Source organism: Trichosurus vulpecula, chromosome 5 (genome assembly GCF_011100635.1).
Source record: "Trichosurus vulpecula isolate mTriVul1 chromosome 5, mTriVul1.pri, whole genome shotgun sequence".
Lineage (NCBI taxonomy): Eukaryota > Metazoa > Chordata > Mammalia > Diprotodontia > Phalangeridae > Trichosurus > Trichosurus vulpecula.
Window position 1 is genome coordinate 133829767 of NC_050577.1, and position 25315 is coordinate 133855081.

Below are 25315 nucleotides of genomic sequence, written 5' to 3' on the forward strand. Positions count from 1 at the left end.
ATTCACTCATCTGTTTTTTTCTATGAATAATAATAATAATAATAATAATAATCATAACAATAATAATAATATTACAATAACTAACAGTACTATTAGTGCTTACTACGTGCCAGGCACTTTGCCAAGCACCTTTTAATTATTATCTCATTTGATCCTTACAACAGCTCTGGGGGGTAGGTGCTGTTATCCCCATTTCACAGATGAGGAAAATGAGGCAAATGGAGGTCAAGTGGCTTGCCCAGAGTCACACAGCTAGTAAGTGTTTGAGGCCAGATTTGAACCCAGGTCCTTCTGACTCCAGGTCCAGTGCTCTAATCACTGTGTCACCTGATGAGGTACGGGGAGGAGCAGCATATTTTAAAAACAGGAACCTATTTCCTATCAACGTGTACTCTAGATAGAAATTAAAAGAATTCAGGACAAGGGAAACAAAACATATAAATAGGTCCTTTGCTATGGTTCTCCTAATGCAAAAGGGAAGAAATGAGTTGATTCAGTGTTATAATCACTCTGAAATATCCAAGCGGCACATGTGTAAGTCAATTATGCATGAGTGAATAAATTATGACTTAGAAGTCAATACAATTTATGTATTTTTAGCACTAATAAGTATTCAATATCATACACCTGATGAATTGCTTATTTTTAGAGACTCGTTACTTCTTTGTAGATCTCTGGGGCACTATTTAGTTCACAGGAAGTGTGAGTTTACTAACAGGACCTTAGTGGCCAGAGAGAGAGTTCAATGTAACCTCCTCCCATTCCACCCCCTCCCCAAATGACCAGTTTAATTGTCTTCTCTCACAGCTTAAGTCACATAATGGGAAGCGTAAAACTTAGGTAATATATGAGCAATAATGAGCCATAATTCCTTTAAGCACAGTTTTTTTTTGTTAAACTTGAACTATTTTGGATGGAATTTTTTAAAAAATTTATTACATCTTTTGTACTTTCATAAATAAAAGTATCCTAAATATTTTATTGATGGCTCAGGGTCACCATTACAGCCTTCAGTTACTATACTAAGTTTAATGTAATTTTCTTTTCCTTCTCTCAGTGTTAGTTTCATCAACTGTCTCTTACAGCTCTTTCCCTTTTGCTGTGGTCCGAGGGATCAGATCACCAAGGAGTTAGAACTCTGCATAAATTAAGAGGTAATAAACTCTGAACTATGGCCTAAATCATATCACCTTCCCCCAATAAAGCGTGTCTCGTTGAGGCTTCATGGTGGTAATTTCAGTAATTCAAAAGTCTTTCTGGAAAGAATGAAGAGGAATGGGAAAGGCTATTCCCTGCCCCCTAGTTTTAGGCTATGCTTTTTTGATAGTCAAAACTGTCAGAATCATTCTAAAATTGGGACTTTTTTTCCACATTTCTATAGAAAAGTCACTAAAATCAAATGGCTACTACTTGTAACGTCTGCTCTGCAAGAATAAATCAGCACTATTTTTGAGAATAGTTAGCATATGTCTTCAATGACACCGTCCTGCCTACCTACATGGTGGTGGATTTAAAACATTATTACAGCTATGTAACATGTATATCTGTTTATATTGTGTTTTTAATAAGCAAAAATATCCCTGCATTTGGGAAAGAGTTTTTTTAAAAAGGTAAAAATGATTCATCCTGTATATCTGATAGTAACCCTATGTTTTACAAAGTAGATTCAAAGTTTACCAGGGGGCTGACATCTGGAGGCTGGAGAAAAGTCTCCTTTGGGAAAGGAATACCCCTTTTCAGGGAATCCCAGTCACTACTACTCTATTGTGACTTTTTTTATTCCCATCTCTACTTACACGTGTTTTTCCTTTTTGAGGTTTATGAATTTCTACACCAAAATGGTTTGTGTGTATGTTCAACCTTGTTCAAGTTTCTGTTTCAGATGAGAGTAAAGTTTATCTAATACCTATTCCACTCCCTCCTCCCTCTATGTTTACATAATCTCACATACTCCAATCAGGAGAGAGCAAGTTCCAACCTCTTCCTTCTTCTGTGTTGTATTCTTCCTTTTGCTCTCCTTTCTCTTTCCTCTATTAAAACCCTCAGAACAAAACTAATCCACTCTCAAGTCCTCTATTTTTCCCTTCGAAGATGCTAAATTTCTGAAGGGACACTTGTTTCTTCTCCTCCATTAGAATTTTAACATCATATCATTATGTAGCTCCTGGTTCATATAAATTTACTTTCCCAGAAGGTTCTTATAAACTCTTGTATTTGTATTTCAAAGTTCATACTCAGCTCTGGAATTTTTATCAGGAATGCTAGAAAGACTTCTCTTCCATTAAAACATCTATTTCTTTCCATTTAGGTTTATGCTCAGACTTGCAGGGTACAGTATTCTTGGTTACAGGCCTTACTGTTTGCCTTTTGGAATATGTATTCCAAGATGTCTGGGTCTTAGTGAACACTATCAAGTCTTATGTTATCCTGACTCTGGTACTCGCACTGATTCTTTCTGGATGTTGGCATTATTCATTCTTTGATATAGAGGCTCTGGATGTTGGCCAAGACATTCCTGGGACGTTTCCCCTGGAGTTCCTTTTAGTAAATGATGGGTGAGTTCTTTCTAAATTTGCTCTTTTATTCTATTAGATCTGGGCAGGTTTCATCTATAATTTCTTGAAATAAAGTTTTCAATCCATTAAAAAAATAATGGTTTTCAGGAAGTCCAATGATTCTTAAATTATCTCTCCAACTGTTTTCTAAATCAGTTTTTAAAATACTAGAGCTATTTTTTTATTTTAAACTTTTGTTCCAATATTTCTTGCTGTCACTAATTTCTATTTGGTCTATCCTAGTTTTCAGGGATTCCATTTCTTAGGTAAAGTTTACTACTTTCTTTTCTAAGCTACCTATTCTTTTCTGATTTTTTCCTTAAGTGTTTTTATTTCATTTTTTTATATCTTGCTTCTTTTTTTTTCTGAAACTCATGCAGTCTTAGTGGAAAGTCTACTTTTCTTGAGTCTCTTTGGTCACCACAGAATTAGATCTGCAACAAATTTTCACACTGAATAGTGTTGCTGTTTTTTTAAATTTACTTGTCTCTTCAGCTTTAGTTCCCAAACTGGGGCTTTGTGCCAGGGCCAGTCTCTGCCTCCACTGTACTTTTGGGTTGGATGATCAGCCTTGCTTGGTCTCACCATGGGTTATTACACTGCCCTCCACCACCCAGGGTCTGGCCTCCCTGGATCTTTGAGGTTCAAAGCTCTGGATCTTCTGGCATTTTAGGACAGTATTAGGGACCTCAGAGCACCTGAACTTGGTCAGTCTCAGTCTAGGTGCCAGCTATTGCACTACAATGGTCTGATCTGTATCACATTGGTTACCGCCTGCTTCTTCTCCCTGTACCTGGCGGGACCAATCAGAATACCATTAGTCCGTCTTTTAGATGACAGAACTATGAATACTTGAATTCAGCTCTAATATCACCCACAAGTCTCTTCTTTTCCAGGCTAAAATGCCCCACTTTCTTCAACTGATTCTTATCTGGTATGATTTCCAGTCCCATTATCATTCTGTTGTCATCTTCTAGCTTATAAACGTCTTACTTAAAACATGGCACCCAAAAATAAACTCAATATTTTGGCTATGGTATGATTAGGACACCAAGACAAGACAAGACACCTTCGTTTTAGATACATGGCTCTCTTAATGCTTCCTAGAACAGCATTAGCTTTTTGTGGCAGCCATGTTATACTGTTGACTCTTACTGACTTCCTACATTTCTTTTAGACAAACTACTATCATGCTTCCTCCATTTTGTATTTGTAAAGTTGAAATTTAAAAACTAAATATAAAAATGTGCATTTATGGCTATAAATTTCATCATATTAGAATTAGTTTGTTCTAATTTGACAAGGTCTTTTTGGAACATGGTTCTGTCATTCAACGTTTAGCTGGCTCACTAGTTTTTGTCTCCAAATTCAATACATTTTCTATGCCTTCAACCAAGTCATTAATAAAAATGTTGAAACAGTCAGGGCTGCAGATAAATTTCCAGGGGCACTCCATTACAAGTCATCCTCCAGCTGACATCAATCTATTATGATTACTCCTTGGGTCCAGCCTTTCAAATATTCTTCAATCCACACAACTGTACTATTATCTAGCCCACATGTGCCTGTTTAGTCCATAAAAACTGCACAACAGAATCTGTCAAATGCTTTCCTGAACTCTAGGTAAACTATATTTGTGCTTTCTCCTTATCCACCAGTCAATTGAGGCTAATCTGCCACAACCTAATCTTAACGAAATCAAGGTGGAGCCTTCTTGGATGCTCATGATAGAAGTCAAGCTCCTTAGCATCCCGCTTTCAAGTTCATCCTCCTCCCCAATTTCAAACTAGGAACATTTGCTCTCCTCCAGTCCTATGTCATTTTTCTTGTCTTCCTCAGTCTTTCAAAGGTCAGTGAAACGTCATTCAAAGTTCAGCAGTTACTACCCCAGTACTGCTAGATATGGTTCATTCAGGCCTGGTGCCTTGAATTCATTGAGGATAACTGGATGCTCCTTTAGCATCTCCCCCTTGGACATATTTGATACCTCACCACTAAAGAATCAACTCAACTTGATTCAATAAACATTTATGAAGCACCCACTATGCTATAAATCATTATAGAAAAATTCCTTCCTTGAATTATTGTAGCCATATGAGAAATACAAATTTACCTAATTAATTACTCACTAATAAAATCCACATTCACAGACGTTAGATATTACAGCTGAAAGAGATGTTGAAGAGGGCTGTTTATTCCTGTCTCTTTGCTAGTGAGGAAACCAAGTTATACTCAGTTAACAAAGTTATGTCTTTTGCTCCCTAGTAAGAGCTACTACTAGATAATGCACATGCATTTAAACTTTGTAAGTACCCCCAGCAAAGTGCTCTGCCAAAAGAGATGCTTACTAGATGACTGACGAATCAGTGAATTTACTGAATAGAAAACTGTAGGAAATTACAGAAAAAAATGCAAAAAACCCACTGCATGGTGTTCACAAAGTACCCTATCTCTACAGGTTGTAACACTGAGATTCTGTAACAGAGCAAATAATGGCACTTCATTTGAGAACTGATATTCCTCATCATGAATTTAAAACAGATCTAGGATCACAGCACCAGAGCTGAACGGGACCTGGATCTCAGTAGCTATCCAGTCCAACCGCTTCATTTTGGAGAAGACAAAAGAGAGGCCCAGGAAGGTTAGGTGATTCGCCCAGGGTTGTATGGGTAATAAGCCTCAGGGTCAAGATTTGAATCCAGATCCCCTGGCTCCAGAGATGGCATTCTTTCAGCTATTTCCACTAAAACACTTTCTTCTTCCAATTCTTTTCTTTGAGTTACTTTTTCCTATAATGTTCTTGACACAAACTGACTCAATGCATTTGTTTATTGAGACCCAAAATATCAAGCACCTATGCTTCTGAACCTTTGCTCATGTCAAGATTTATTTCCTGCGGCTAATGGTATGATTCTCTACTGTTAAATATCCTAAAACTAGAACCATGATGGTTGTCCTATTTAGGCAGCATTTCAAGTCAAAGGTCATGCTGCGTAGTGTTACCCCCATATTACAAAATCCATAAATTGGCTCCAGAAGTCTTTTGAATGTTGAACATGAAATCACACAAGACTCAGGATTAAGTTTCTGCTCTAAAGCAAAAATAAGTTAATGACCACATAAGACCCAGTGTTGGCTGTGGTGTCTTTTGTATATACGGAGTTTATTATAGGCATGAAACTGTGGTCAGTGAACATTTCCTCTGATCTCCTAACAAGCTCCAAAGGGGATTTCTCGGACTTACTTTTGGCACGTGAGGATTGAACTCTACGGCTCTGTGAATGGCCTCTACTGCATTCATCTCTGCAGTGCTTAGTCCTCGCCGAGACGCAGCCTCTGGAGAGAACCTGAAAGGCAGAGGGACAGACAAACACCATTCACTTGGGGCTGTCTAGCAAAACACCCAGAAAGGCATGTTTAGATACAGATATGTAATCAAGGGCCCATGTAATCAAGCTGAGCCAATCACATATGCTCTCCAAACCTCCACAGTAAATAGAACCTCTGAGTGATCCCTTAGATCAAGGCCAATGAAAACCCCAGCAGAAGCAGAAAGCGTGCTTGCATCTAATTATGGCAGAAAGTAATTCCAAGCTGTCAATTTTCTCTCTCTAAATAACTAATCTAAATTTCCTATGAGGTACCTGCTTAGGTGGGGGGTAGGGAGACTTAAAGGGGCAGACGATGTAGGAAAAAGAGAAAACCATGTTACGTAAGAGTGAGGATGTTAAAAACAGAACTGGGGGAAATTTTAATGGTGGTCCCCAACCCAATGTCAGTGGCTGTGTTGGGAGTTAAGGTTGTTGCAGCATCAGCAGCAAGCGGGTCTGCTTTCAGCTGTACCGGCAGGGGGTGTGCATGCCCAAACTGTGGGCAAATCATCTGCCCCAGTGAATGAAAAAAAAAAACCAGACCATGCAATCTCTTTCTCACCTCACACCCCACGGCTAACTCCAGAGCTGTACTTGGCAGGCAGACACCACAGGGAAAGCTGTGACAACCCTAGCCCTGCCCTCCCAAGCTGGAGTCGCTGTGTAGGGAGAAAAGATGTTGCAGTAGGTACTGGCGATCTACAGGATAAAAAAAAGAATGAAAGAAAATTACTTCGATCTTGAAGTGCACACACACTGAACAGCAAACCTTTCTGAGAGCAGGAAAAGAAAACGGCCTCTGCCCTAACTGCTTCCCCACTCTAGAGAGGACTGAATCAGGAAAATCAAGCCTTGGTGAACTGAAAAACAATGATGCTATTTTCTTTCACCTGCCAGTCATCCTTGACTATTTAATAGAAAGACTGTGCCACACCCACCTGCCTGAGTAACATGAGGAAACACCACCAGGGACACTAGCTGTCAAAATGAAGTGATGCTGAGGGGAGAGGGGTGGTGGTGGGGGTGGTGGTGGTGGTGGTGGTGATGGTGGTATTTTGTCAGTTTGTATTGAAGAGGCAAAGAATGTGTGACCCCCAGGCCCTCTGCTGTACTATGGGTTTTCATCAAAACCACTATCTGTCTTGGATTGGTAAAGGAGGAAGATAAGCAAAAAAAAAAAATGAAATAAAGGAAGGCATTTCATCCAAGTCCCAAGCAGGCCTTTTGGTATCTACTGTCTGGCGACCATCACTTGGGAGGTACTGAATTTGACAAGCGTATATAAATCCCTCCTTAGGGACTCACACACACTTACAGTACCCAAGGGAGATACGGTCTGTTCTGCTAACAGTGAAAGAAAAGATCAGCAGACTTTGGAAATGCATGCTCAGAAGCAGCAATCTCATAGACTAAGAGAAGCCTCTGGTGAAAAGGGCTCAGAGCAACCCATCTCTGTAAGTTGAGTCAGGCACTTAGCTCAGTAGAAGTTATGATTCACTTACTTGTCAGAGACAGCTCTTGCTTTGAGCAATGCAGCTGTGTAGCATATTGTTGCCGATTTGGGTAAGCTTATATCTGTTGGGGAAAAAAAAGAAAGCAGGAACTCTTGTAAATTTTTGGAAACAAAGAGCAATTACTTTTTTAATATACTGCTATTTTAATCATGCTACTCAAATATTAAATTATGAATTATTTATAATATTTTAAAACAGAGGTAGGTTTAGATGGCTTTATGCAATGAATGCATTCCTGAAATCAACCTTTTGCAAATTCGATACTTGAAAGGGAACTTTATAGGAAACCTATTGTGAATCTCTCTGTAAAAAAAAAAAAAAATCGTCTCTAATTTATCTCTTTGGGAAATCTAGATTTTCCTCTATTGGTTTTACTTATAAAGCAGCTTACACCTACAAATGAATAAACTCGGATATTAAAAAAATATGGAGAGGAAGTTATTCTCCCATTATTTTGAAAGGCAAAGGGGCGTTCTTCCTAGCTTAAAGAAACATCTGGCAAACAGAATTCTATTTGGAACTTCCTTAACTTGAATGTAAGATGCTGACCTGGAAAGCAAAATATTTTTTACTGTTTTTTTTTTTTAATTGAACATTGCCCAAAAAGGTTTTTCTTTAGTGATCAGATTTATATTTTTCTTTGAATTTGTTTTTTAAGTGGCAGAATATAGAATCTCTGAGTGAAAAGGACCTTATGGGTCATCTAGTCCAGTTCAATCAATCAACAAGTATTTATTAAGTACTTATTATCTGCCAGGCACCATGGAGTCAAGCACAAAGAATGAATGATGCCTACTTGCCATGAGTTTACATTCTAATAGGGAAGAAAACAGGTACATATAAAATATATACAGTATAAAGTGTGTGTACATGTACAGGATTTAAATACAAGGTACCAATACAACCAGGGCACCTAGGTGGTGCAGTGGACAGAACGCTGGGTCTGGAGTCAGGAAGACCTGAAGTGAAAGTTAGCCTCAGATGCTTAGCAGCTATGTGAAACTGGGCAAGTCACTTAATCTTGTTTGCCTTAATACAGTAGAGAAGTAAATGGCAAACCGCTCCAGTATCTTTGCCAATAAAACCCCAAATGGGGTCACCAAGAGGCAGATGTGACTGAAAAATGACTTAATACCAAACTCCAAATCTACATAATTCTCATATCCGATTAAGAATCACCTTTATATAATACTTGACAAATGGTCAATTAGCCTTTGCTTGAACACCTCAAAATGAGAAGGACTCTGGGACCTCCTCAGGCAGACCACTCCACTTTGGAAGAATTCTGTTGGGAAGTTGTTACTTAAATAAACCTTAAATTTCCTTCTTTTCAAACTTCCATCTACTGATCCTAGTTCTACTTCACATTCTGCATCCAAGAACATTTACTGAATGCTCAAAGTCCAGAAAATGGAAGGCATCTCTAAAGAAACATAATTTCCTTCTCCTATTTTTCTAACATATATGATTTTTCCCTCTTTGTCCAGAGAGTTCCTAGATTTTTACAGAAAGACCTAGAGTGAGAAAAAGGTAAAAGATTAAGATTTAATCTACAGGTAAATAAAAATAGAAGCTGCTGACCGCATAGATGACAATCAGTTCTATGAAGACTTCTTAGTCCCTTCTGAAATATTTATTTTAAAATTTGACTAGTTACAATTGTAAGAAATGGGAGAAGGAGTTTTGTTTCCACAGAACTAAAGGTGTGCTTCCCTGCCCTCCCCCATCCCAGCTTTAGCAGAGACCAGGCCTCAAGGTCGGTCAGGTGAGAGGTCAGAGACTTGTACGCATGTGCATACTTTTTGAGAAGGCAGTCTGGGGAATTAGAGAGGCCAAACCCACTTGAACCTGTTCAAGCTTATCTAGTGTCTGGTCTTGGTCAAGAATCCAGGCCTACTGATTTGCAGTCATTTGCATATGTTAAAGAGGGAAAGTAGGGGAAGTAAAAGAATATAGTTTAATCCTAAACTAAGACAAGGAAAATCTAATTAACTTCACTTTTGCTTCTGTATCCTTATTATCCTATTTATATAAACTATATAACCTAGGAAAACTATGTAAAAAACAAAGATTGTAAACTAACCATGACTCTAGCAGGAGCGGAGGGAATGGTTACCCCTGCTCCTGCAAGCTGTATCAGTGTGAGTGTTCCTGCGAGCACTGCACCCGCTCTCCCGGGGAGCGTAATAAAATGCCTTCCTCTGCCCACTCTGGTCCTGAATTCTTTGGGTGTGAATGGGCAAATCACATGGATTTTCCTAAGGTCAAGTGAAGGGAAGCAACAGGCAGCGGAAGCTCGCCAGGCTTACTCCTGGATCTTGCCTTGGGGTGTCCTGTGATCCCCACTGCGGTGTTAAGAGGGCTACCACTCCGGATTCCCTGGGGAACCCTGTGGTCTGCACAGGCCTTCTTAAGGGGACATCACATGGGACTTCCTGGCCCTGTCTCGGGAGCCTTGTGATCTTACTGCCATCCTAAGGGGCCATCACTTGGGTCTTCCTTAGGGTCTGACCCCTAGGAGGCCCTGTGATCCCCACAGATTAAGGGATGGCTACCACTTGGTCTTCCTCTGGGAGTCCTGTGGCCTGTACAGCCTTCCCTAGGGATTATCACAGGGTTCTCTTCAGGACTTTGGCCCTGCCTAGGAAGTCCAGTGATCGCCAAAACCACGTTTCTCACAATTTGGGCCCGGGATTCTGAAGACCCCAGGAAGGGTGAGTAAGATAGGGCAGAGGGAAGAGCGCTCCCGCTCACTGTTAGAGCGGTCCCACTGTCTTAAGCTGAAAACCCCCTGGAGGCTCTGAAGGACCGGAGACCTTGTTTGAATAAGAAGAGTGTGCAGACGAACGCAGAGGGAACGGCTGGAGACTGCGCAAGTCAGGTCACCTGAGCAAGGTAGGAACAAACGGGTAGTAGTACTGCCTTGTCAAGTCTGGGGGTTCTAGGTTGAGAAGTAAGGTTTGCCTAGAACGGGAAATAAGAGCTCTAAGAAAAGGTACCTGAGGAGGATGGAAAGGATCCTCCTAACATTCCTCCTCCCGTTGGGAAGAATGTTGGCTAGCTGGGAAGACAATAAGTCGACCCAGGGAAAGTACACCTAAGTGGGGAGAATGCATTTCTCCTAGTGCTTGGAAGAAAAGCACTCGTGGGTCGACCCAAGGAAAAGTGATTTGGTTTAATATTGGAAGTGAGTCTGAATTCAAATTCTAAATTGTTCAAGTGAAATGTCTGTCTAATGTTTTGTCTGTGCCTTTTTGTTCTATGTTCAGGTAAAAATGTTTAACTCTAGGAGACTTTGGTATTAAAATAGTTAGATAAGGAATCAGCTGAAACTGCCAGTCGGCAGGGCTGGGGGCTCTGAATTAAGGGTTGGTTAGATTCTAGAGGAAAAATCTGTGTATTTTGCATTGAGTTAGCCTATCTAACATCAGGCAAGTGTTTAAACTGTAGAGGAGAAGTAAAGGGGTCTGTATGAAAAATTGGATGACCACTTTAAAGAGGCTCAGTGGTCTGCTTAGAATGTGATTAAAAATTGTTGGTCATTTTTAAGTTTTAAGGTAAAAAGAAAGCAGCTGGGAAAAAGGAAAGCTGGGTGAGTATGTAATTTATTTATTTGAAATTTGGGTCAAGATTAAGGAAAGAAAGATTGAAATTGGAAATATGGAGAGTAAAGTTTCAGTAAAGATTGGGAAAATAAGAGAGATAGAAGGTAGAGATAAAAGGGGGGGTTGTAGAATGGCGGTTGAGACCACCTGGTATTCAGTCCACGTGCTCCTCTTGGCCACCCCCTCCCCCCCACTCCATCTTAGAAGACTGGGTGTGTCAATTAGGATTAGTTAGTGCTTAGAAAGGTAAGCTCCCTTGCCCTCAAGGGGCTGCCTGGCCCCACCTAGGGAGGAGCCCTTAGAAAACTGAAAGGGATTTTTCCCTTTATCAGAGGCAGCAGGCTGAAGGGGAAACTGAGAAATATTTTAGCTTGGTATAAAGAATAAGTGGGGGATTTGCAAGGCCATGTGCTCTTAATTTAAGGACCACTCCCTCTTATCTTTTTTTTAAGAGAAGTGCCCCACCTCTTCCCCCTCAAATCCTTAGAATCCTTAGGCATTTTGTTAATTGCCAGTATGCATAAGATGAATTTTGTAGAAAGCAGGGTGCCAAATTCAAAACTGGATGGTTCTTAAAGTAAATAATGATATGAGATAGATTTATTTTTTTACATAAGTTTGGCCAGGCAAATATTCCTAATACTAGGCAGAATTAATGTCCATACTCAACCTCCTGTTTATGGGAGAAGAAAAGGGTATGATTAGAAAGGCAGTCATGGAGGGATGAGAAAGGGGACACCCTCCAGGACCAGGAGTGGTATCTGTGGATAGAAAATTTCCCAAATGAAGATCCAAGCTGGGATAACAATCTTAAAGAACATCATAGGAATATGCAGGATCTTAGACAATTAGTAATAGAAGGGATAAGGGAAGCTGTGCCAAAATCACAGAATATAAGGCTTTTGAAATCAGGAAAAATAATAAAAAAATGAATCTCCTTCTCAGCTCCTAGAAAGAATTAGGAGATATTCAGGATCCTGTTAATGAGGTGAAATCAAAATGAAGGTCATTAGTGAACCATTGGTTTCTGGGGGTGCTCAAGACCCCAAGGTGCCCACACGCCGAAGGAATTCGGCTTGGGCCTTCCTGGCCAAGGGAGGCGATGGGGTTTGTTGGAGGTTCACCATGACAGGTTGTCTTAGGTGGTCCCACCCCTTTGTGACGCCTGTTAGGAGGGCCAGATTTAGTCTGGGCTGAGCTAGATTGAATCTGAGCACCTTCAAGGAGGCAAGATGGAGATTATATACACAAAGATTGTAGGAGGCATTGAGGGGTGGTCTGGGGTCACTAGAGGAGGGCTTTAGGAAAGATCTTGGGGAGGAGTCTAAGGAGGATCAGATGAGGTCGGACTCCAGCAACCAAGAGAATGGAATTAAGGGTTGGAGGTAGCTGAAAGCATGGATGTTGATAGTATCAGGGGTGGGAAGTAGCTGGACAATAAAGAGCAAGGCTAGGTAGAGATTTGGGCCTAATGATAATGTAAGGCTTGTGGCCTTAGGGGAAGGCCAGATCTAGCTGGAGGATTCAAGGACAGTTCACGGGGGCTCCAGAGACTGTATTCCAGATTGAAGGGGGTTCCCAGAGACTGTGCCCTCATCACTGTGGCCCAAGGGATGCTAAAAGTAAAGTTTGTCACTAGGGTATGGCCAGATATAAATAAGAAATTGCACAAATTAGAGAGATGGAGTGAGAGATCAATAGGCGAATTATTGAGAGGCTCAGAAAGTATATGTAAGGCGGGAGGATGAAAGACAGAAACAGAAAGCTCAGGTCGTGGCCAATACTATGAGGGAAATTATGAGGAAGCAAGAAGGAAGAGGTGATCATAAACAATCCTTAAGGGAGAATCTCAAAGGGCACAGGGCTTCAGGATATAGGAGAGATGTGGGTAAATGGGCAGGTAGGACAGTCTGTTACTATTGTAATAAAGAACATTTTAAGAGAGAGTGTCCTGACTTAAGAAAGGAAGAACAGGTAGCTCCCCTCCTCACTTTTGAGGAAGAAGACTATTGGGGTCTGGGGTTCTTTCTCTCTAGACCCAGCTGAGAACCCCTAGTAAACCTAAAGTTTGGGGATCATAAAGAAGACATAATATTCTTGGTAGACAGGGACAGAGAGAACTTCCCTTTGTATACTACCCATTGGGGTAAAAATTGGGAGAAAAATCCTAAAGGTTATGGGAGTTAAGGGTGAGGATTTCCAGGTACTGATCTTAGACTGGACCCCTATCTATTGGAAGGGTCAATAGGTTTTTGCTCAATTTTTATATATATCAGAAGGAATAGGATCTACAATTCCTATATGGGGTGCCCTGGAAATGCAATTGATGTCATCTGAAATTTATTGTTTCTGTATTTCTAAAATTCTCTTAGATTATGAAGTTTGAGAAGACCATTGTGATTTTAATCTGAGTTTGATATATGTGAATTGGTGCTTTTAAAGGATGTGATGAAAATTTGGTAATTCTAAACTGTCATATTTGGTTTAGAAATGTATTTACCTAGACTGAAATGGGTACTTCAAATTTTACATACATCATAATGTTTAGGGCATTATTACATTATGTTAGGGCCACATTAGGTTAAGAAGTTGGACAGATGCTATAACCTAAGAAATTATAACTTCCAAGCTTTGTCTGGAAGTTCAATTGAAATTGTTTTTGCTATAAATCAAGTATTTATACAAAGGCCTTGTTGGGTCCTCCTGTCAATTCAGGATACATTGTGAACAGTTAGAAATGTGGCTTTATAAATTTTCTTACAATACTAAGAGTATTGGGCCTTAGAAATGAAAATGTTACCACTAGCGATTAAAATAATTTCTCTTGTAATCTAGAGGTTAGATTAAGAATTGTACTTAGTTAAGAAATTGATGTTAAGTGGACCAAGGATTTCTAGATATTCAATCTTGTGTAAAGTTTTCAGGGTAGAGGGATTCCTATGGACAAAGGGTATGTAATGTATAGAAACTAAGTGTTCTCCCCATTACAACACCTTTTTAACTAAAGAATTTTGTGATATCTGGAAATTGTGTAATAACAAAGAATTGAGTTGTTATAATACTTTGAAAAATACAGGGGTGTGATTTTCAAGCCTGTATCATCTAAAGATATATTTATGTATGTTAATCTGGAGGTTTATGGACTAATTGGTGATGGCACTTTGGGAATTTGAATTAATTCCAATGTTTAAAGGCTATTTTGCTTTAAGAAGGAGACACATCTCATTTTAGAGCTGTCCAAATAATTGTTCTTATAATTTTTAGAAGGCCTGCTGAATTTCTACCTGTAAGCTAATTGGTTGCAGTTCAAACCTATTGAGACTGGGTGCTGATTAAATCCTGGAAAGAAACTAAGCTTCAGCCCATCTGGGAGGGACCGTTCCAGGTACTTCTCACTACAGAGACCGCTATACGAACTGCTGAGAAAGGGTGGACTCATTACACCAAGGTAAAAGGACCTGTGGGGGAATCCCAAGACTGGACTATTAAGGACAATTCTGATCCCTTGAAGATTATTCTACACCAGAAGGGAGAGGGACACCAGGAGAGAATGGACTAATAACCTTTGTATTAATGTTGTTTCCATTATCTTGTTAATCATTCAGTATATACCAGCTTCAATGAAGGATGGAGGGATTATTCCACTAGTTGAAAATTAGGAATAGTGGGGATAACAGGGACAGTGGCATTTTTTTTTCCTTCCATTAGAATAAGGGGGGAGGCATAAGGGAAAGAAGTCATTGCCAGAACTTTTAATGTAACCAATTGTTGGATCTGTGGGGGGTCTACAACAATTTGAAAATTGGCCCTGGGTACCTGTACCTCTGAGTCCGGCCTGGATCCTTAGTAATTGGTCTCTTCCATACCAGACCTAATGACCTCTTGTGGTATAAGGCTTATGAGTAAGGGTAATATAGGTCAGAATTTCTGGCACTCGGTAGCTATAGCAAGGTGTCAAGCAGAAAGAAAAACTAGTGGAATACTCCTGGATCCTTATAGACAGTGGGGATGGGATAATGGTTTTTGTTTTGGACATTTTGATACTTTCTGGAGTAAAAGTAACAAAACAAGTAGCCCCCGGGTAGAAAAGTGTGAGTGGAGAAGGACAGAGTAGCTGTGGAGGTGCCAATATTGAAGGAATGGAACCTGGTCTTACCAAGGAGGGCCCTTGGGGTTCCAAGATAAGCAATATTATCCCTTTCTTTGGAATGCTTCCTTTTTAGCAGGACAAGAAGGGAACAAATTAGGAATACAGCTATATGATGATCTAACGCCCCCAAGTGAGAGGTTCAAGCGGGGGATAGATACTTCCCTAACAGTCACCAGGGATGCCAATGGGTGGGGAGATGAGTGGCCCCCACAAAGAATTGTTCAAACCTATGGGCCTGCTACATGGGCCCAGGATGGGAGTTGGGGATACCGAACTCATCTGTGGTAGAGATTATCAACAACCAGACTGCCGAGGCATTGAACCTACTGGCTGATCAGGCCACCCAAACCAGAGAGGCTGTACTGCAACATAGATTGGTTCTTAATTATTTGCTAGCAGAAGAGGGAGGTGTTTGTGGGAAACTCAACCTCTCTAGTTATTGCATAAAAATAGATGATAATGGATGGGCTGTAAAAGAAATTACTAATAGTATCAGGAAACTAGCACATGTCCCAGTTCAGGCATGGACCAGTCCATTCGATACTTCTTGGTTTGATTGGTTCAAGGGTTCCTGGTGGAAACAAATTATTGGAGTCTTCCTGCTAGCACTATGTGTTCTATTCTTGTTACCTCTATGTATACCCTGTATTATACAATTGGTTACCAAAACTGCCATTCAGGGTATGGGGGTGGTATATTTTAATGAAGGAGAGAGGGTAAAAATGTTGATTGAAAAAACAGATGATGGGAAAGATGATGAAGAATGTGAATTAATGTTAAAACAAATTGAGAATAGGAGTGAATAAGAAGTGTGGGAGCAAAAATCCGAAAAGGGGGGGAGAAGTTTTATGAGATAATATTATTGAATCATCCCATAGACTAAGGCTGGGATATAAAGTTATATTGTATCTTTGTAGGATAGGGTCCTTAGATGTTTTAAAGTGATATAAGAGCAATTAGGTATTGATACAAATAGTGTAATTAATCCCTGGACCTAAATCAGAGACATTTTCAGTTTAGGGAAAGGAATTTCAAAGTAAGTCTCTTTAGGAGAGAAGTTGTAGAATAGTTATGTATTGATGGAAAAAGTTAAATGTGGATTTGAATTCATTCCATCATCTAAAACATAAAGAGAAAAATTATATGGTTCAATTCTTTCAGATCAGGTATAATTAGAGAAGAATAGAGAAATAGAGGAGAAACTGATGCAAATGTGTTAGAGAAGTAACTTATGATCTTAATGGGAAGATTTTATGAACAAGGGAGGAAATGCATGCAAGCTATTTAGAGCTAGCTTTAAGGATGTTCCTGAAGCAATGTGACTTTATAGTCACTGATCATTGAAACTTACCTTTAATGGGACTGTTAACTAACTGTTTTTCTGAGTCTAACTCCAGGTGTGAGTATCAAGGAAGGCTGACCCAAGATGGCAGCAGCCCTGTGGGAGGGCAGGCATGAGCCGCAGGTATGATTTCTTGGCAAAGTTGAGGGGGCAACTGTTCAGCATGCGCTGAGGTGGGACCGTCTTGACCTGATGCCTCAACTGAAACCTGGCAGACTAGGCCTGGCTCAATGCAGCTTGCAGTTTGACACAACCTCCGCCTGGAGTTGACAGGAAGCTGGGGAAAATATGGTCCCCTTACTCTTAGTCCCTACTCTCTTGGTGGCAAATTTCTATAATCAGAAGATTTTGTAAATCTATTAAAATAATTGATTATGGAACATCTTAGATTACTCTAGGACTAGGACTAGTGTTAGTTAGGTTTTTTTTTCTTGGAAATGGATATGGAGACAATTAGGTCAAGGGCTTGTGAGAATATTTTGTTATTTGGTTAATATCATGCTTGTCTAAAGCTTTGTTACAAGTTAGTAATGTTAAAAGAAGAATGGCTTGTGGTTTATTTTGTACATGCCATCAAAGAAACATGGCATGACTAAAAGTTTTATATATGTACTGTGTTAAGAATTGGTTATCTAATGTATTTAGGTAGGTGCTGGAGTCTGCTATTAATTCCTTAGTGAAATATTATCCTCCTGGTGAGGAAATGCTAATGTAAAGTATGTTAAGTAAAGTATGTAGGGAGTTAATGTAAAGTATGAGGAACTGGGTTCTGATGTAAAATTTCTTAAACATGAACAATTGGTCAAGGTTCCAATTTTGAATTTGTAAAATGATTAGGGTTATAAGGATTAGAAATGGTAACTTAAAATTGTGCCAAGGTAACTTTTGTAGGAGAATGCAAAGAAAGCTGGTTCCTACAAGAAGGCAAGAAGAAGATGCTGGAGATGGCTGGAACAAATACCAAGGACCAGAAGACTTCACTGATGCTCCCTGCCAGACAGCTTATGGGAAGAGACTTTTGAATCTTAAAGGGACAATTGCATTATTGTTTTCTTTTGGGTCTCTGTATCTGTATTTACAAAGGGGACTGCCCCCTTTGATTTTTCAATGCGTCGATCAATCCTTCCCATATTTAAGGGGGTGATGATTAAGGGAAAAAATTCAGATGAGAAAGAGAGTAAGGGAATATTAAAAATGTGGAAACAAAAATTTGAATAAAAGAAGAGGGGGAAAGTTGTAAGAAATGGGAGAAGGAGTTTTGTTTCCACAGAACTAAAGGTGTGCTTCCCTGCCCTCCCCCATCCCAGCTTTAGCAGAGACCAGGCCTCAAGGTCGGTCAGGTGAGAGGTCAGAGACTTGTACGCATGTGCATACTTTTTGAGAAGGCAGTCTGGGGAATTAGAGAGGCCAAACCCACTTGAACCTGTTCAAGCTTATCTAGTGTCTGGTCTTGGTCAAGAATCCAGGCCTACTGATTTGCATCATTTGCATATGTTAAAGAGGGAAAGTAGGGGAAGTAAAAGAATATAGTTTAATCCTAAACTAAGACAAGGAAAATCTAATTAACTTCACTTTTGCTTCTGTATCCTTATTATCCTATTTATATAAACTATATAACCTAGGAAAACTATGTAAAAAAACAAAGATTGTAAACTAACCATGACTCTAGCAGGAGTGGAGGGAATGGTTACCCCTGCTCCTGCAGCTGTAGCAGTGTGAGTGTTCCTGCGAGCACTGCACCCGCTCTCCCGGGGAGCGTAATAAAATGCCTTCCTCTGCCCACTCTGGTCCTGAAATCCTTTGGGTGTGAATGGGCAAATCACATGGATTTTCCTAAGGTCAAGTGAAGGGAAGCAACAGGCAGCGGAAGCTCGCCAGGCTTACTCCTGGATCTTGTCTTGGGGTGTTCTGTGATCCCCACTGCGGTGTTAAGAGGGCTACCACTCTGGATTCCCTTGGGGAACCCTGTGGTCTGCAGGGCCTTCTTAAGGGGACATCACATGGGACTTCCGGCCCTGGGGAGCCTTGTGATCTTACTGTCATCCTAAGGGGCCATCACTGGGGTCTTCCTTAGGGTCTGACCCCTAGGAGGCCCTGTGATCCCCACAGATTAAGGGATGGCTACCACGTGGTCTTCCTCTGGGAGTCCTGTGGTCTGTACAGCCTTCCCTAGGGATTATCACAGGGTTCTTCTTCAGGACTTTGGCCCTGCCTAGGAAGTCCAGTGATCGCCAAAACCACGTTTCTCACACAATGGTTCAGCATTTACCCAGAAATTTCAGCCAACTTTAGACACCAAAACACCACTGTATCTTGTGTGAAGCTTTCTTAGCTCAGAACATGCATAAGCATCCTAATAAGAGTTATACCATGGAAGTTCTCAGCCAGGATAGAAGAACATTAACAAACGGAAATACGGTAAAACGTGTTTCTTACATAGTTAGCTTCCACATACAAGGAGGCCTAATTAAAACAGTAATAAAAGGAAAGCCTTTTAATTAAGCAATGGAAGACTTGAGAATCTCATCAAAGAAAAAAAATCCTTCCATTTCTTCATCCAATAATAAAAATTCATGAAAGACTACTACATAAGTCAACTCTTCAAGGAGAAATTTTCAACAAAAAGGAGGGAAATTCCAGTACCTTAATAAGAGTTAAATAAGTTATAAAAAGTCTCAGCACAAGGCATTTACTTGCTACAAAGCTTAATAAAAATGTGTGTTCAACCGAAAATTTATAGCCCACCTAAACACAGTCTAAACCTAAGTATTTAGGAAATGAGAATGGAATATCAGACACTGGGGGCTGGTTTTGGCTTTCCTAACATGTATACCCAGTCCAAACAACAAACTTGAATTTCCTGGTCTCTGACTGTAAACTGTCAACAACTCAAGGCTTACAATTTATTTAGAAATTTTGGGTTTGAATGATGCTAAATAGTAAAATTCTACCCTTGCCAGTGTTCAGCAATTCAGTAAACATTTATTTGAGTACTCATTATGTAAGGCTCTATGCTTACCATTCTAGTCTATTGTAACAATCAGATAGGAGTCAGGGATGAGAATTGATTTAACAACTGGGAAATGTAGATAAGGTATTTTAATGCTGTTTTCTTCTAGCAAGAAGACTTATTTGCATAGTCATCATTTTATTAACATTTTTAGAGCACAACTAAAAGTTCCCTTTTAAATGTAAAGACTTCTGCTAAACAACATTTTATTTTGCTTTTATTTTCTAACAAGAGGTTGATGGGGAAAAAAGGGCAAAGTCAAAACTATGTTAAAAAATTAGAAGTAATTAAGATTTGTTTGTATTTTAGAAGGGAAAAATCAAAACAGAAACTGCTGTGTGTACTGAATTCAAGTGCCAAACTGTGTATGTTAACAACTACTAAATTAAGCTTTTTAAAGCTCTATTAGGAGAAGCAACATGACATGGCTGATAGCTCATATCAGGGCCCGAAAGATCTAGGTTCAAGTCCACTTCTGACATATGTACCTATCAAGTATTGAAAATAGTGAAATGTGTACTATAGCTATAAGTGGGCAAGTCACCCACCCTCTGTCCTCAAGCAATTCTAAAACTGTAACTTATGGGTGAGTTCTTGATCTGGATTGAGGGCCGGAGTTTTCTCATAAAGAATCTGCCTAGGCCAAGGAAATTACAAACGCGGACATTCCCACCCTCCAAAAAATATTCCATAAAATTTTTACTCTACTAATAATTCTGTTTTCTATAAAGATCATGGAAATATGGAATTTATATCAAAAAGAATTATTTGCTGTTTAAATTTTTCATAGTTGCCAACATTTAGCAAAGTATATATGTGTGTATGTGTGTATATCCATATTTGTATTCAATTATATTTAATGGAGAAAAAAATGACTTGCCCAAAATAAATGTACAAAACTTATCGTAGTTATAAAGTATTTTTATTCTTGGGGTTAAAATATATCAGTCATTTCTCATAAAATTGTGACAACATATTCCAGACTGGTATAATCAAAAAGGCAGGTATTCATAAGTCTGTAGGGGGCGGGGGTGGTAGAAGGAAGAAGACAAACTAACATGTGTGATAGTGAATGTTGTCCCTGTTGGAGTATGTGCCTGCCACAGAGCTGTCAAATCACTAAGTTTGCTTTTGCCTAGTAATACCTGCCATATGAATCTGAGGAAATATCTGTGTATTTTGGCTCACATGTCTACAAGCTGAAAGAACACTAAGAATTAAGTCATTCCTATTTAGAGGAAAGTTAGTAATTATGAGTTGGTTGACTCTTATGGAATAGCTTATTACCTTGTTTTAAAAAACAAAAACAGTTCCAAGAGTGCATACTATTGTTTCTTCTTATATCCTATTACTACCAATATAGACATTACAGCTAGTGGTGATGGTGAATCTAGTTATATGAAAACTTCTGAGCATCTGGTTAGTACTCATAAATGCCTTTCAGTCTTGCTGGTTATTAACCCATAGAGGTAAAGGGAAATTTAAAAACCTTCTTAGCAAGTTTGTCTGTCTAGAAGGTTAGAGGCTTCGGGAGTGGCCCTTTTAATTACGTTAACGTCTCTCAAACTGACAAGCTCAGCATCATCCTCCCTCACCCTATATTTCCAATAAATGGTTACATCGTGTTGTTTTACCCTCCACAAAATCTCTCTCACTCTTCCTCTTCTCAATACTCACAAGAGGTACCATTTTAATTCAGGCTCTCAATGTCTTAGCATCCTATGGCCTGGAAGTCTTCCCCAACCCCTCTTAATATTTAGTATTGCCTTTCCTCTGTTAATTATTTCCTATTTAAACTGTACGTAGCTTGCTTTGTATCTTTGTTTGCAGGTTCTCTCCCTCATTAGACTGTAAGCTCCTTGAGGGTGGGGAGTATCTTTTGCCTCTTTTTGTATCCCCTGTGCTTGGCACAGTGCCTGGCACATAATAGGTGCTTACTAAATGTTTACTGATTGGTGTCCCTGACTCAAGTCTCTCCCTTCTCTAATCTATCCTCCTCAGAAGTTGCCCAAGTGATTTTCCTGAAGTGCAGGCTGGACATAATATTCTCTTATTCTAACCTATTCTCTTATTCTACCCCTGTTTCTAGGGGTTCACTCTTAAGGATATGAGAAAAACTCTGTGTGGCCTTTAAGGCCCTTCACCATTTGGCTGCAACGTACCTTTCTGCCCTCATTAAATGCTGCTTTCCTTTACGTTAATCCATGTTCTAGACAGCCTAGCTTTGTGGTTCTCAAAGAGAGTTTTCTATCTCCATTCTATCAGTCTTTGCACCGGCTGGCTCCCAGGCTGGAATGTTCTCTTTCCTCAACTTCACCCTCACAGAAGTCCTTACTTCAAGATTCAGCACAAATCCCACCTTTCACTGGAAGCCTTTCCTGATTCCCCCAACTTCGAGTGCACCCCCTCCCTAAACTGCCTTTCATTTATTTTTCATTTATTCTTTACATATGAACATGTTTTCTGGAAAAATGGAAGTTCCTTGAGGGCAGGACCTGTTTCATTTTTGTCTTTACATCCCCACCATTCAGCACAGTTCCTGGCACATTGCAAGCACGTAAAAAATGCTTCTGATTGTTTGAAATTCCCTATTAAGTTTTTTATGAGTTTCGACTGTCGCTAATACCAAAAGAGAAGCATCCATATGAATTTTGATGCCAAGGAGACAGAGGAAGGAAATTATTGGATGTCTCCTAAGTCTGTGAATCACAGCAATGACAAAGGATACCAAATGCATTTTCCTCACTTAAAAAGTAGAATTGATTTCCTTAGGGGCATGAAAACTCAGTATTAGCTGTAATGTTCCACTTGGCGTCCATCTATCTGTTCGCTCATAACAAGTGTTTTTCTGGAGAGGCCAAAGATTTTCCCCCCAAATGTCTTCAATATGAGCATGTGAAACTTAGGCAAGTTATTTCATAATAAAGTGTAATCTTGCGGTCAACTTGCAGATTAATCCTTCTCTCCTTGACTCTCCTATAAACTAGACTTTCCCAACTATTTACTTTCCTTGTATCTTTCTGATCTTATTCCAATTCATCTGCATCTTTATGTTCTCTGTTAGCATACTAAGAATTTCATAACCAGTTTATACAGTTAAACTCATCCATTCTATGGATCTGAACCTCATCACCATCAAATCAATTTCTCCCTATTCCCCTACCCTGTTTAACTTTGTCAGTCCTGTTTATTCTAACACATGTAAAGGAAGAAGGGGACACCCATCTCGCCAGCCAGATAAGCCAAAACAACAACTGGGATCAGCAAAAATACTAATATTGTCGTGTAATGTGAAAAATATTGGCTCTGGAGTTGCAGGTCCTGAGCCAACATGTCACTTACACTTTACCCACTTCAAATACCTCCTAAAGACTCACTTCAACCATAGAGGTGTTCCAGGATTTCCAAACACAGTAAGACTGGTTCAATTTATGTGAACATAGTTCACAAATTACTCTCATTTAATTTAACTGTGTTGGTGGTATGTCAGGCAATCAAATTGAGATCAGAACTCAAAGGCTATTTCAAATTTTAAGTTCATTATTTCAAGTTAGCATTAAATAAATCATAGATTTGATTTATCTGTAGCTGTCATCTTTTGTGGCCACATTCATATAAGTTACAAATGAGGATATCTTTGAGGCTTCTGAAAAGGAAAATGGTTGATGAAATATTCTGTATTACATGTAACAAGCTGAAAAATGAACTCGGATATGATCCCATCTAACCCTCTTCTTAACGCAGGGATTTTTTCTACAAAATCCCTGATAAATGATCACCCATCCTCTGCTCGAATCCTTACACAGGAGTTGAGGCACTTTGTTCCAGAGCTGAACAACTCTAATTTGTAAAAAGCTAGCTCTTTCTTATCTGGAGATGAAATCTGCCTCCCTGTAACTGTTATTAAGTGGAGTCACACAGATTAGTCCATAACTTCTTCTGCACAACAGCCTTCAAATTATTTGTTGGGAGTTATCATATCTGTCCTAACTCTTCCCTTCCCTAGTTTCCTCGCTTTTTCATATCACGTGTTTTCATACCCCTTCTCCTCTTGGTCACTCTTATCTAGCACTATGTTTTAATCTATGTCACTCTTTAAAATATACGCCAATTTGACACAACACTCCAGAGGAGGTCTTCCCAACATAAAGCACAGTGGGACTACCATTTCCTTGATCTGGATATTATATTTTTGTTAATGTAATGTAAATTTGGATTAAGTACTGGCCAATCACATCATACTGTTAGCTCATATTGAACTTGTAGTCAACTAAAATCCAGTGTTGTAGTTCATCCTCCTAGCTTTGTATCAATTACTACCTTAATAAGCATTCCTTCTATATCTTCATGCAAATTGTTGATTCAAATGTTGATTAATACAGAGCCCTAAAACAACAATACAGAGCTCTTTCTAGGCTGACACTGGACCATTAGTTACTTAAGAGTTAGTTGCCTAGGAGTTAATCTTATTAAACTACTACTTAGCTCACAATTTTCCATCTCCGAAGAGACTTTGTCAATGTCTTGATGAAATCAAGAGAAAATATTTCTATGGCATTCTTTTCATCTATCAGTCTAATAACCCTTAAAAAAAAGAAATGAGATTAGTTTGGTATGACTTGCCCTTAATGAGCTCATGAAGACTCCTCGCTATTACCTCTTGCTTTATTAAGCAACCAACACATATTTAATAATCTTTCCTAAAACTCTGCCAAGTATTATCAAGTTTGCCAGTCTACAGTTTTCAGAAGCCATTTTTGTGTTGACAACTGGAAAAATATTTGCCCATCAGTAATCTTTAACTATACTTTGGAGAGCATGAGACTTTCAGCCTATACCTGGATATTTTGTTCTCCCAACATTGAGACATCTTGCTTCTCTGATTACTCTGTAACCTGTATTAGGAAAAGACTAGTCTATGAATCATGGATTCAGAGTTAAAAGACTGGGTTTGAGTCATAGCTCCATGACTTATTAGCTGTGCATTACTGGGCAAATCACTTAACCTATCTGAGCCCTAGTTACGTCTTCCTGTATTTGTTATATACAGTGCCTTCTGAGTTCTGTCTGCTTCCTAAATCTTCCCACACTTCTCAAAATTAATCATATTTATAATTTCTTATAATGCAAGAGTATGATTCCATGATTCCATTCCATTCACATATCACAGTTTGTTTAGCCATTGACTAGTTAATGGGCATCTACTTGTTTTCACTCCAGTTCTTTGCTAACACAGAAATACTGGTCACAGTCGGGGATTCTAAACAATCTCAAGCTTTTCCAAACACCTCAGTTACTGAAGTTCTAGGATGGAGGTCTAGGACCTTTGTCTTCTCAGCTGCCCATATCACCTTTAAGTATGAATTAATTCTCCAAGGTTAAAAAGTCTTTTTTGACCACAAGAATTGAAAGGGTGGTACCCTGCTTAGTATTTTACATTGTAAAAATCCAAAAAAGGATATATATGTGTGTGTATATATATGTATATATTCTCCCTAAACCTGTCCCACATCTAAATTTCCTCTTTCTCCAGAGGATATTGCCATTTTTTAAATGACCCAGTTTCAAACTCCTAGTCATTCTTGATTGCTTCTTCTCCTTTACTTTCCCATGTCCAATTAGTTCTTAAGGCCTAGTGATTCAATCTCCACACAATCTCTCTCATCTGATCCCTTCTCACAGGGCCACCATCCTAGTACAGGATTATTGAAATTACCACCTAATTGTCCTCCTTGCTTCTGGTTTCATTCTTTCCCAATTTGTTCCTC

At 39.3% G+C, this 25315-nt stretch overlaps 1 protein-coding gene across 6 annotated transcripts in view; it reads right to left on the bottom strand.

The window, feature by feature from the left end:
* ST7 (suppression of tumorigenicity 7) overlaps positions 1–25315 on the bottom strand; it is a 291352-nt gene that overhangs the window by 41275 nt on the left and 224762 nt on the right. For all 6 annotated transcript variants that reach the window (XM_036759845.1, XM_036759844.1, XM_036759849.1 and 3 more), the window contains 2 exons: positions 7429–7501; positions 5800–5902 (listed from right to left, as the gene is read on the bottom strand). In XM_036759845.1, the coding sequence (XP_036615740.1) occupies positions 5800–5902; positions 7429–7501 (176 nt within the window). The remainder of the gene's footprint in view (positions 1–5799; positions 5903–7428; positions 7502–25315) is intronic.